General features: G+C 41.1%; 1 protein-coding gene across 3 annotated transcripts; it reads right to left on the reverse strand.

Moving 5' to 3' along the window:
* Window positions 1-484: 484 nt before the first annotated feature.
* LOC141844131 (ABC transporter B family member 1-like) lies at window positions 485-6,620 on the reverse strand. 3 transcript variants are annotated; one of them, XM_074732141.1, is made up of 11 exons: window positions 6,023-6,620; window positions 5,888-5,942; window positions 5,644-5,819; window positions 5,358-5,558; window positions 5,017-5,276; window positions 4,618-4,934; window positions 4,165-4,388; window positions 3,043-3,416; window positions 2,246-2,951; window positions 877-2,163; window positions 485-499 (listed from the first exon to the last, which is right to left on the reverse strand). In XM_074732141.1, exons 1-10 carry the CDS (start codon window positions 6,530-6,532, stop codon window positions 883-885), a joined length of 4,104 nt encoding a protein of 1,367 aa, XP_074588242.1. In that variant the 5' UTR covers window positions 6,533-6,620; the 3' UTR covers window positions 485-499; window positions 877-882. The 3 variants fall into 3 exon arrangements, with proteins under 3 accessions (XP_074588242.1, XP_074588241.1, XP_074588240.1); XM_074732140.1 differs by having other exon boundaries at window positions 492-582; XM_074732139.1 differs by lacking the exon at window positions 485-499 and having other exon boundaries at window positions 715-2,163.
* Between the last annotated feature and the right edge of the window lie 6,333 nt (window positions 6,621-12,953).

Below are 12,953 nucleotides of genomic sequence, written 5' to 3' on the forward strand. Positions count from 1 at the left end.
AACAGCACCTAGAAGACAACACCACCTTCAAGTGGCCCTCCAGCTCCTCCACTGTCCTTTCTCCTCGTTATCATTTGTGTGGTGTGGCCAATGGAGATAGTGATCTGACACAGCCACACAACACATCCACTCACTTCAACATTGGCAAACGGTGACAAATCAGGATGATGCAGTGACTTGGTGCTCCCTCTCATTGGAGGACTTAGCAGAGCAAATCATTCAGTGTTTGGTGGCTTCAAGGAACAGATTAGCAGAGGTTATTCGGGTGGTGGATGAGCTCGAGCATCACATGGATGGAGGTTGATGCTGTCCCCTAACTAATGCCCAGGATAGCTAGCTAACATTGATGCCCTTCCTCTCTCCTGTGTCCCTTTCAAGCTTTTATAAAAAGCACAGCTCATGGTGCATCATCACCAGTTTTAGATGTAAATATGAAGTGAAGTGAATTGACCAGAATATTAATTATTCACCTTGAGTTCTTGATGAAACTTCCTTGCTTCTGTTTGATGGATGCAGAGTTAGGTCAGGATAGTTAGTCAAATCATTAATCCTCTAACTTAATTCAAAGCCACCACTGTGATACTGTTCCATAATAATCAATCATCAGGTCCACACAAGAAAGAATACATCTGAAAGATTTGTTTTTGAGAATACACTAAAGAAAATAGTTACTAAATCTGTCTGTGTGAGTTCAACATGGTCATAGTTGATGTATTGCATTCTCAAAAATGACTATTAAGAGCAATATAATTAATTACATGGCACATCCTGTTTAGCTCACAGCAAAAAAATAATAACTTAAGGTGGCAAAAGATGAAGGAAAAAGTGGTAGTAAGTAAATGGAATTATCATGCCGTCTATGTTTAGATTGTTTACTTGTTATCAGAATCCTGTAGCTTCCCTTGTGCTCGTTGATGGTCCTAGTGGCACACCGGCCGCCATGGCGGCTCCATTCGTAAAGCGCTGCAGCTGGAGCATTCGGGCATAGCACCCATCAGGATGGTGGTTGAGCAAGTGGGAATGTGATCCTTGTTCCACCACTTTCCCGTCGTCGATTACTGCAATCACATGGGCATTCCTTATGGTGGCAAGGCGGTGTGCCACCACAATGGTGGTCCGTCCAATTCCAGACCGTTCGAGTGCATCCTGCACACCACGCTCGGACTCTGCATCTAGTGCACTCGTTGCCTCATCCAACATCATTATTGGTGCCTTCTTCACTAGTGCCCTTGCTATTGCTATTCTCTGCCTTTGTCCCCCTGAGAGCTGCACCCCACGCTCTCCGACCCACGTCCGATACCCATCGGGCAATGCTGAGATGAACTTGTGTGCGTTAGCCATTGTTGCAGCTTCCACTACTTCTGCCTCTGTTGCTGATTCCCTCCCATAGCTGATGTTCTCAAATATGGTCGCAGCGAACAGGCATGGTTCCTGAGGCACCACCGAGATAACTTGCCGTAATGCCTTCAAGTTATATTTCCTGATGTCTTTCCCATCGATGAGCACGCGGCCTGATGTGGGCTCGTAGAACCTTTGAATCAACGAGATGACTGAACTCTTCCCGCAACCACTCGGGCCGACGAGAGCCAACATCTTTCCAGCACGGGCACGCAGTGTCAAATCACGGAACACAGGCATGTCTGGGCAAGATGGATAGGCAAAGTCTATGTGCTTGAGCTCGACCTCCCCGCGGATGCGGTCAGGTAAAGGAGAAGCATCAGGATCATCAGGCTCAATTTCTGTTTTGCGGTCGATTAACTCGAACACTGATCGCATGGCACGCCCACCCTTGATGAAGTCAGGTGCGAGAGTGAGGGCCTCGGCAGCACCATTAGCTGAGACCATAAGAACCATGAATACACGAATTGTCTTAGAGAAGTCGGAGATGCCATGCTTCACGAGCCATGAAGCATACCACAAACCGAGGGCGTAAGAGGCATACAGAAGGAATTGTGCAATTCCAAAACCACTCCCTGCAATCTGACCCTTCCAGAAGCAGTTGCGGAGCGGAGCCTGCAGGTTGGTTGTGAACAATTGGGTGATCTTTGCCTCTGAATTGAAAGCAGCGACTGTACGAACATTGGCAATGGCCTCCCCAGCAATTTGTGTAGCCTTGGCATGAGCAACTTCTAGGTCTCCTGAGAAGCCAGTCATGAACATTTTCTGCATCATAAAGCTCCCAACTTAGATAGTGATAGAACCGTCGGAACCTTAATACTACTACCAAATAATTAGAATACAGTACCTGAAGAACAGTGGCAGCAACCACAATGGGGAAGACAGAAACTAGAACCAAAGACAGCCGCCATTCGAGAATGAATCCAGCAGTGAATGCAACAAGCATCAGTGAAGTATTCTGAACAATGACTGATATACGGTCTCCAATTGCAGATCGCACATTATGAGCATCTGATGTCAACCTGCCTGCAATTCTAGCACTAGCGTTCTCCTCTCTATCAAACCAGGCTATCTCATTTCGGAGAACAGACATGAACATCTTCTCTCGGACGCGTTTTGTTAAATTTTCTCCAACCACATCCCAGAAGAAATGCTGCATGGTATTGAAGAGCAAAGCTGCAGATGAAACACCGATCATGAGGTAGCAATATTTGCCAATCTCCCGGCGCATGTACTTATAATCCTGAGCATAGTAGGCACTAAGGACAGCACTAAGGACGTAAGCAAAGAAAGCACTCATCGAACCGCACACCATGGAACCAATTGAACCTATCAGGGCATAAGACCATTCTGGTGAATTCATTTTTGCAAGGCGCAAAAATGAGTTGGCCTGGTCTCGAAATGCAAGCTTCTCGATTCGGTGATTTGGATCAACTGAGAAGCTGAATTCAGATGTACTGAAGTCAGAGAGACGGCGGGAATATGGTGATCGGCCATATGATGAGTTCCGTGTAATGATTGGGGAGCTCACAGAATTTCTAGCACTTGAAGGCCTATCATAGGATAAAATAAGTGAATTAACAGAGTAAATACAGTTGATTAAATGAGCATGATTACCATATGCAATTAGAACAATGGTTATACCTTGCACTGCTCTTCCTGGCATTTATGAGAGCTGCCTCATGTGCCTGTTCCTGCATGCGAATTAGCTTTGCATAAAGGCCATTTTCGCCCTTGGCCATGAGTTCATCATGTGTGCCAATCTCAGTGACACTTCCTTGCTGGAGAACTGCAACAACATCAGCTTTGCGAATAGTTGACAGACGGTGGGCAATTACAAGCGTGGTGCGGCCAATCATAAATCGATCAAGCGCCTCTTGCACAAGTTTCTCAGATTCAGAATCAAGAGCACTAGTTGCCTCATCTAGCAGAAGAATTGCTGGGTTCTTTAGCATCGCTCTCGCAATGGCAATGCGCTGCTTTTGGCCACCAGAGAGTTGCATCCCTCTCTCGCCAACCTGTAGTTAGAAAAATAAGCTGGCTATAATCCAACAAGTAGCAAGGAAGAGACTAAATCATTTATTTATTTTTACTGTTTAGGCAAAACAAGGTCTACATGCTATTACCATCACCTACAGGAAAGAACCAGTACTGGTTGACCACTTGCCAGTGACAACTTCCAGAGTTTTAAATACTTTTGCCTCCCATTTTGACTATAAAATACAAATATACAGTTTCACACCAGATGATTCTATCATCTACAGAACACTAGCCATGTGCATGTCCTAACCTTGGGATATACTACTTACATTCTTACAGTTCATAGCAGTGACAAAGAGAAAACCTTGTGATAGGAAGCTAAATAAAAGGCAATATAGTGTTATTTTTTTAGGGATGAAGCCAAGTGATTTTCAGGTATCGGTTAGTAGAAAGTGAAGCCTAGCTTCTCTTCACACCATTAGGCTCCTTTATCAGTCAAGCTCAGAAAAGGACCTCAAAAAGGACTCTTGTCGTGTTACTTCACTTAAACAATGGCACTTTATCAGAACATGGAATAGAGTTGCAATAAAATAAAGTCCAAGTTAAAGGACTCAGGCCATGCTGTACACCTCAAATGTAGTAGGGGATGGTGAAAATGCATGACCTTAACAGGAGCCATTCCAAGCAGACGAATACAAGTAACAATCAACTGGAAAAAAAGAAAGAAAGAAAAAGAGAAACAATTCAAGAAAATGGAGATCACTTTTCCAGTGCAAAGATACATACCTGGGAATCATAGCCATCTGACAGCTTCACAATGAAAGAGTGAGCATTTGCTACTCTTGCAGCTTCTTCTATCTCGACTTGAGTGGCATCTTCCCTGCCAAGAAGAAGGTTCTCTTTGATGGTGGTTGCAAAGAGTGCAGGCTCTTGGCTAACAAGGCCAATCTGTTGCCTGAGCCACCTTAGCTTTAGAGACTTAATGTCATGCCCATCAAGCAGAATTTGGCCTGCATAAGAAGAAGAAGAAAATGATGATCAGTGTCTCCACAAAGGAACAAATATGTTCATATTGGGACCATATTGGAAGCTGCATATGCAGGTCTTTATTTTAGATTGGCTTCTTTACCCATTAGCTTTTGTAATGCATTCTTATGTATCACAGAAAGTAAACAGCTGAAATTACAGAAAGAAGTTAAACCAAGTAAATCAAGATTATGATTCTAGATTTTGAGTTACCTGAAGTGGGATCATAGAATCTTTCAATGAGGGAAACCACTGTACTCTTGCCGGAGCCACTGCTTCCAACCAAAGCAATGGTCTTCCCTGCAGCAACAGTGAGTGAGAAGTCTCGGAGCACGGGGACATCAGGCCTTGATGGGTAAGCAAAATTCACGTTCTTCAACTCCACAAGCCCTGTGATGGCACCCAACTCAACCCCTGAATCGTTCTTCATGTCGATGCTTGGCTTGTGCTCGATCGTTCGGTAAATCTTGGCTGCAGCCACCCTTGCCTTGGCAAATGCTGCCATGCTCGGAGCCGATTGCCCAAGAGCCCTACCAAACACCCCAATTCATTACAAAAAGCAGAACTTGAAATGATACAAACTGGTCGTATAGGGTTTTTTTTATTTCTTACAATCCTCCTATCATGACGGAGAACATGGTAGAGATGGCGAGTCCGCCATTGGTGTGGTGGTGGCGCACCAGAAGCCCTCCGTACCAGAGCAGCAAGGCATAGGAGCAGAAGACAGTGAAGTAGGTTGCGCCCAAGCCCACTCCCTTGGAGAATCCAGTCCGATAGCCAATCTTCTGAGCTACTCCGAGCGCAGCGGAGTAAGCTTGGAAGACTCTCGTCTCGCCAACGAAGGACTGCACCGTCCTGATCTGTGCCAGCGCCTGAAAACGACGAGGTTTAGGGCATCGCGCGAGAGTGCCAAGAAGGCGCAATGGTTATGTACGAAGGAGAAGAGCACGTGCCTGCTCGGTGATGTTGCTGGCCTGGGCGAGGGCGTCCTGGCTCTTGGACGAGAGCTTGGCCAATGCGGTTGCGTGGAAGCCACCGATGACGGCGATGAGAGGGACGACGGCGAGCGTGACGAGCGCGAGTTGCCAAGCCGCCGTGAAGCCCACCACGAAGCCGGACACAAACGTCGCCATGTAGTGGATAAAATTCCCAAGCTGCAAGAAAGTTGAGGAATCGTCATTCCAAAGACCAAGAAAGCATCTTTTGAGGGAAGACGAGGTGAATACGACCATGGCGCACCTTCTCGCTGATGGCATCCTGCACTATGACCGCGTCGGCGTTGATGGTGAAGAGAACGTCGGAGGTACGCACCTCGGTGTCGAAGTAGCGGACGTCCTGGTTCAGCGCGGCTTCCAGGTACTTGATTCTCATCTTGGTGGTTTGCCGTTCGCCCGTCCACATCCAGCACGATATCTCTGTTTACGTTCAAGATCCCTTTTCCTCAATCCAAAAAACACAAATTTTATCAAAGGCGATTGCTCACCGGCCCAGGAAGACGCCCAAATCGCAGCGCCGACGACGAGGAAGTAGAAAGCGTACTGCAGTTTAATCATCAATCGAGCTATCACCTGTGCGCGTGAGAGTGAAAAGGGGGATTAGGGATTGGAAGAAAACTGACCTTGACGACCTCGCGGACCATGGTGCTGGGATCGCCAGTGTTGGACCCGAAAGAATTGACCAGATCGGCGAAGAAGCGGAGAAAGATTGGGAGGGAGCAACCATGGACGATGGCGCCGACGGTGCCGATGGCCATCAGCGCGCAATCGAGCCCGTCAGCGAAGCGGAAAAGCTCGCGGAAACCGACGGTCGGCGCCGGCGGCTCAGGCTTCTTGTCTTCCTGACTGCTACTCGCAGCCGATGCCGGCGGCTGCTGAGGCGGCGGAGGTTCCTCCGCCTTAGGATTCCCACCATCCGCCGCCTCCATGTTGACTCTGGAGACAGCAGAGTTACCTCCTCTCTCCGTCACTTCGATTACCAGCAAGTCCTCGCCTTTTGGAGGGCGATGCGGAGGCGAGTTGAGGCGGAAGGCTTGCAGCTCGGGTTGGCTCCATTCCTCCACCACCACCACCCCTTTTATCATCTCCTCCTCCTGCTGCTGCTGAAAAGTCTGCTGCTGCTGTTGCGACATTGCTCAGAGCAGAAGCAGCATGCAATGACTTCTCCTCCCCACCCGTTCACACACTCTCTCTCTCTCAGTCTCTCTCCCTCTCGCTCAGTTGCTTTGTTCGATCTCTCAAGTCCGGTCCTCTATAAAGCAAGCTTTTTTAACAACCTTTGCCATGTTACCTGTCACCACGAACACACTATTCATCTCGCTAAGGCTTCCTGAACAAGTGTGGACTGGAATTTCCGCCATTAATGATTAAACTATAGAAATTTGCGAAAGTTACTGGTGCCCTCTTGTGCCGACACGAGGACGTGTGAAACCTGAAGTGGCAGCGGTGATTGGTTTGACCGGATTACGAAAGCAGTATTTTTTTTTTGGGGATTGTGGATTGACCGCAACAACAAACAGAACACATAGCAAGCTTGCAGGACAAACCAGGAAATTGAGCGAATAGATTATGATTCATTGAAGAGAGACGATGCGAGTCCATGCATTCAGCCTGTGCTTGAAGTCTGAGCATGTTTTTAATCAGAAAAAAGGCCAAAAAAACCAGGAAAACGAGGAATGAAGGAGAATCTGAATTCCCTCTTATTCGAACTCATTCGGAGACAAGAAGACAAGATAATTTGCATAAGCTCTTGCTGTAATGGATTAGATTATATATCTTCCTCCCCTCGCCTTTTCCCTTCTCGTCCCTCAAGTCAAACAAATCCTAAAGAATGGGATCCATTGGACACTCAAGTCAAAGAAATCTTAGGGAACGGATCCATTAGACGGATAAAGTCAACAGTTCACTCATTCAACCCTGCGTTTTTCTTCTGCCCTCCCTTAAATCCGGCGACTTTTTTCTCCTTTCTTTCTTTAACCTCTTCTCCAGCACCGCTTGATAATTAAATAGATAGTGCATTGTTTACATGCATAAAAGAATCAAAAATGCTCTCTCCGTTGGCTCACGTCATGGAAGATCATGCTGCGAGAAAATTGTTTAAAAGCGATCGGCATGTGAGCGAAAGAAAAGAGAAGGAAAAAAAGGATTAAAAGCAGTGAGTGGAAGATAGATTGGAACTGAAGGGAACGGTGCAGAGGCCATGCGTCCCGTACTGGAACAGCTAAGCAGAGTTGAGATTCTGAAATCGAAGCATGGTGTTACTACGTACATTTTTTATTTTTTTCCCTTTTTATTTTATTTGGAGAAAACCATGTTCTTCATTTCTAGGAGCGAGAGAAAGAGGTGATTCATAGTGTTGAACATCTTCTCTATCCTGTAATACTAGTGTCCTACTGTCAAGAACAAACGACATTGGAGGTGGCAGTCTTGCTGGGTGAGTCGAGCATTTGGATTTCAATGGATGAACAAGGCGCAAGCTCTCTCTCTCCCCAAGGGTTTCCTCCTCCTTATCCTCCTCGAGGTTCAGCCATCGGCAGCAGGGAGCCGGAGTTGCCGGCTCAAGGATATGAGCATTCCTTGTTCCAGGCGACTACTGTCAATGTGGCTTGGAATTCAAATGTGATCGATATTGTCATCATTCAAGAAACCAAAGAGGTTTCAGATAAAAAATTTTGTGTGGGTATTAGATCTTCGACATGGAGGAGGGGTTTGCTTATGGATCTCATTGGGCTCTAATGGTAGATTTGGAATATCAACACTAACTCTGACGAAGATTCTAAATTAATATTCAAGAATGACAATCTAGAAACTTGCTAGTCTTCGTGCATAACTACAAAATATTATAGAGTTTGTAAGAAAGGAACTAGTCTATGGAGAGTAGTATATAAATAAGGCCATGGTATCATCCTTTAAGTACACGAAGAGTAAGAGCAAATAAAGAGTTGTCTTCTTGTTTACTTCTCTCTTCTGTTTCAACATTGTCTTCTTATTTAGTTCTCACTCCTACTTTAACATTGTGGTATTAGAGCGGGGTGGTTCAACACGACTTCTAAGGAGCTTCTTGTTTGATGTGGTGGTAAGCGATATTGTGCATTCTCAAGTAATCATGGTTTAATTCTCACGTAGGATATGCTATACGGTGATTGAATTATTGATGATATCGGATGCCACGTAAAGAGCTATCATTCTTCCTGAATTTATATGGTGAGTGAAATGTAAAGTAAGATCATCCATACTGAGATTAGTCAACTCTTAAAAATTAGATATCCGATTACAAAATATATATATTTATAAGGCTAAGATCTCTAGGGAGATTGTTGGTAAAAGTAAAGTTGAGAAATTATCTAAAATAGTGGTTTTGAGAAAACTACAATTGAAGAATAAAAATATTGGAGCATATAAGAGATGCAAAAATATCAAAAGAAGCATGAGAGATTTTCACAAAGCTCTTCTCAAAGAGGAACAGCATAAGATTGCATATACTTGAAAATGAGCTATTATCGGTAGCCCAACATGACATGATGATCAACAAATATTTTAACAAGGTAATTAAAGTCTCTTTGTTGAATATTAGGAGATGTTTTAACTAGTGGAAGAAGAGGACATTATGCAAATGATTGCACATTAAAAATAAAAGTAGAAAGCATTATATAATCACCCTAGGAAACTACACAAGTGAAGAAGAATGGAATGTAGAAGCATTGTTTGTAACTTTAGAACCTGTAAAGAACACAGATAGACAACATTGGTGATGGTTGATCGTAGATATATATATATCAACTATAACAAAGATTGAATATGTGCATCAGGTGAGCAAAGATTCAACAATGTGCATGGGGCTTGGAGAGTTCATGACTCAACGTGGTCAAGTTGGATTGATGGTTAACTTAACACAGTCAAGTGCAATAATAATAATAATAATGGAAGAACTTGCATGTTCATGTTATTTGACTTATAGCATATTCCACTCGAGAGTTGGAAGTTATGCATCTATTTGGGTGAAATTAGATGATCTCTAAAATTGATTGGTATAACTTAGAGGTTCTCTCCTCACAATGCATGGGTGAGATTAGATGATGGCACCCACATTCTTAGATATTATTAACATATGATTTTTTTTCTTTGAGGCATTTGATTTATTTTTCTTATTTTTTTGAGTTATTTAATTTATCTTACATATTATTTTCAAATAATACAAAATTTTGTACTAGCTATCTATAAATGTTTAATAAAGTTCATAATTTTTCAATAATTTATATCAGTAGTTGAAGTTCTTTATAATTCAAATTGTATGTTTTTTAAACATATTTGGGTTCCCTTTTTTTTCATAGTCATACATAGCTACACTTAAATACCTGTAAAGGCAATCAACCAAGATCCTTTATTTGAATGGTCCCTCGCCTTCATTCGTCCCTATCTCCGGTCATCAATAACTTAATATTATGGCGTATGGACCTCAAAAAAATGGATTGATGAAGACAATAGGAATGGCAAGTGCCCATCAATAAAACGACTTCAATATCTATCAATGTGGTTCATCATGACCTTTTGTCGACAAACTTTAATTAGCTCAAAGCAATTATGTTTTTAATAGCATTGTCCAACAATGCCTTGTTTTTAACTTGTGGATGGTAATTGGTTTATTTTTCCCCTCTAATTCCATTATCCACTAGCTAGGCTCCCTCCTCACCATGGATTTTGACCTATAGGTGTTTCCTCTAGCCTTATTGATAGTGTTGCACTCGTGTTACATGTTAATGTTGTCCACATCTCCAACCATGTCACTTGTGTCTAGTCTTAGTAGACGGGCGAGCCATAGTTTAATTTCATATGAACTTGATGTGATATATAAATGTTTATCATAAGTGTATTTTTATTTTAATCATTGTTACTATATGTTGTAATTATAATGTCGGATAATTAGTGTCTAACACTTCTCTACATGATGCATTTTTTATTGAAACCCTACATTGTTGTGACCATTAGAAGTGCATGGTAGGTAAGTGTCTAGGTAAGTGGTATGATCACTAGCTTTCATCAAGCTTGAGAGGCAACAACCAAGGCAACTGAAGTGTCGTTATAGTTCAACATCTATACATCTTTATGCACCACACCATACTGAATGGATATCCCTAGATATATGAGGCAATTTATTTTGAAACTAAGCTAAGAGGGGTGGAAGGACAAGCCAATAGTCGATCATCAAAGAGTAATTCGTTTTAGACTCATACTCAAAAGGTTTCATACTAATGAAGTGAAGATATCTTATATCTTATAAAGTTATGATCTTTTTCATGTATTTTCAATGTGCGACTTTGATTGTATTCCAACAATTTAACTGCTGTAGCTATAGATTTTTTTTTTGATAATTCAAATGTCTAAATTTTGTCTGACTAATCTTAAAGATAAATGACTTTTCCTCCTAATTTATCTATTAGATAAATTTAAAATACAACTTATGTACACTCAAAGACTAACCTTCAAAATCATTTCTATTGAGATTTGAACTCTGATTTACCGTTTGAATATTTTACTAATGCATCACACCGGTGGATACAACTATTGACGCTCCTAATTAAGTCATGCAACCATGACGCTTCTTTAATTTGGTTGGTCAACCATCAAGGTAGAGCCCTAAACTCTTGATCCCTTTTTTGTGTTCTATTATTACTTTTTTACTGCATTATGTTATTATTTTGTATGTCATTGTATTGTTGATTCATGTTAATGTTGTGATGTGATACTCGGGTGGCAGAGTTGCTGCAATGTTAACGTTGTGATGTAACATGGATATTGGTACGTGAATATGATATGACATCATTATATTATGTATGTTTGTGATGTAGTTGTGGATGTTGATCATATGTTTATATTATAATTCTAGTTCTTAATTATACTTGCAGTGTTTTAGGGTTGTGTACCCCATATTCCAGTCTTGTATTTAGGAAAATTTATTTTTGAAATATATTTATTTTAAAGTTATGACAGTTGAATCTATCAAAGATAAGCATTTGCAAGACTATTGTGATGACTTGTATTCTTGGTAAAAAAATCTATTGTAATACATCTATGGGTTGTGACACTAAATTATTAAGATTAATATTTGAATGAAAAGAGCAAATATACTTAACCTACACTTGAGTTAGATTCACATTTCAAACCCTAGGCCACTATTTAATCTTGATAAACTTTTTTATAGACTTAAATAGTTAGGACATATATTTGTCCAAATTGAAAGTTGTAATAGCCTTCTTTTTTCATATAAAAGGGTATTGGCATACGTTCTATCAAATCTATATAGCAAAAGCATGGCTCTCACGAGTGTAATGAAGTGGTAAAACACCTAAAAGAATAAATAAAAGGATCAAATTAGAATTTTAATTGAGACTAATATCTTAAAAGTCGTCTCTAAATGTGTATAAGTTGTAGTCCGAATTTACTTAATAGACGAACTAAGAGGGAAGATCATCTACTTTAGGGATTAGTCGAGTGAAACTTAGACATTTAAATTTTCATATATATATATATATATATATATATATATATATATATATATATATATATATATAGCAAAAGCATAAAAATGATAAACAAGTACTAATTAATGAGAAGCCCAAGCACCACAAAAGTGAAACTTCTTTATAGTTGTAAAGCAAACTTGAATCCCTCCTTTGATCAATATTGTATATGTCTTAATCTCTCATTGCCACATAATTACCACCTTTTGGTTGTCCTTCCTTCAATATTTAAGGCCTAAAACACTTCTCCAAGAACAAGTCAAAAAGAGAAGGCCGAAATTGTCCTAAAGGGTTGGCAAAAGCTTAATGGAGCATAGATTATATTAATGGCAAGGCAGAGCTCTCCATCCTTATGGTTGCATATATATAGTTTAATTACCACATTAAATGGAAGGCACTTCCTCTATCTCTTTTTTTTTTTAAATGGGTAAAAGAAAAAAGAGGTTCAAACCATGTGAGGGACACCATCATTTGGTGGCCTTGTCTTTCTCATATATGCACCATTATATGTATGTCACTTTATTCTACTTCATTATTGTTGTTGTTGTTATTATTATTAGTTTGTGTGTGTTTACATGGAACCCTCAAGTGCCCTACGAGTCAAGACTCATGAATTATTAATGCTAATTAACTAAGGTGGCTTGCATAATGATGGCACTAATCAAGCGAGTGATGAGTACATTGGTTATTGCTTAGTAGTAAAGTGATCATGAAAGGACTGAATTAGCAAAAGTGCATGGGCCATAATTGATGAGACACATCAGTCAATCTTTGTCCTGGACCTCGAATCAAAATTAAGTTCAGTGATTTCTTTGCCTTGAAGTGCCATAATAAAATTCAAGATATATGAATAATATTTATTTCTCAATCTTTTCTTCTTTGTTTTTTTTCCCACTTCCCTTTCCCTTTCCTTTTCCCTTTCCCTTTAATCGTCAGTGGACCTAAGAATTTAGATCACACAAAATCTTTTAACTTGATTCTTCATCTCCCAACGTTTTCTTTCACATTAATCATTGTTCTTTATACAAGTTTATTC

The sequence above is a fragment of the Curcuma longa genome, chromosome 13 (assembly GCF_044706935.1).
Source record: "Curcuma longa cultivar G26 ecotype Majalengka, Jawa Barat chromosome 13, ITB_CL_G26_1.1, whole genome shotgun sequence".
Taxonomy (NCBI): domain Eukaryota; kingdom Viridiplantae; phylum Streptophyta; class Magnoliopsida; order Zingiberales; family Zingiberaceae; genus Curcuma; species Curcuma longa.

Coding starts and splice junctions, on each gene's coding strand:
- LOC141844131 (XM_074732141.1), bottom strand. CDS start 6,532: ATGTCGCAACAGCAGCAGCAGACTTTTCAGCAGCAGCAGGAGGAGGAG. Junction 4,935..5,016: donor TCCGTCATGATAGGAGGATT/GTAAGAAATAAA, acceptor GGTGTTTGGTAG/GGCTCTTGGGCAATCGGCTC. Junction 3,417..4,164: donor CAGATGGCTATGATTCCCAG/GTATGTATCTTT, acceptor TTCTAACTACAG/GTTGGCGAGAGAGGGATGCA.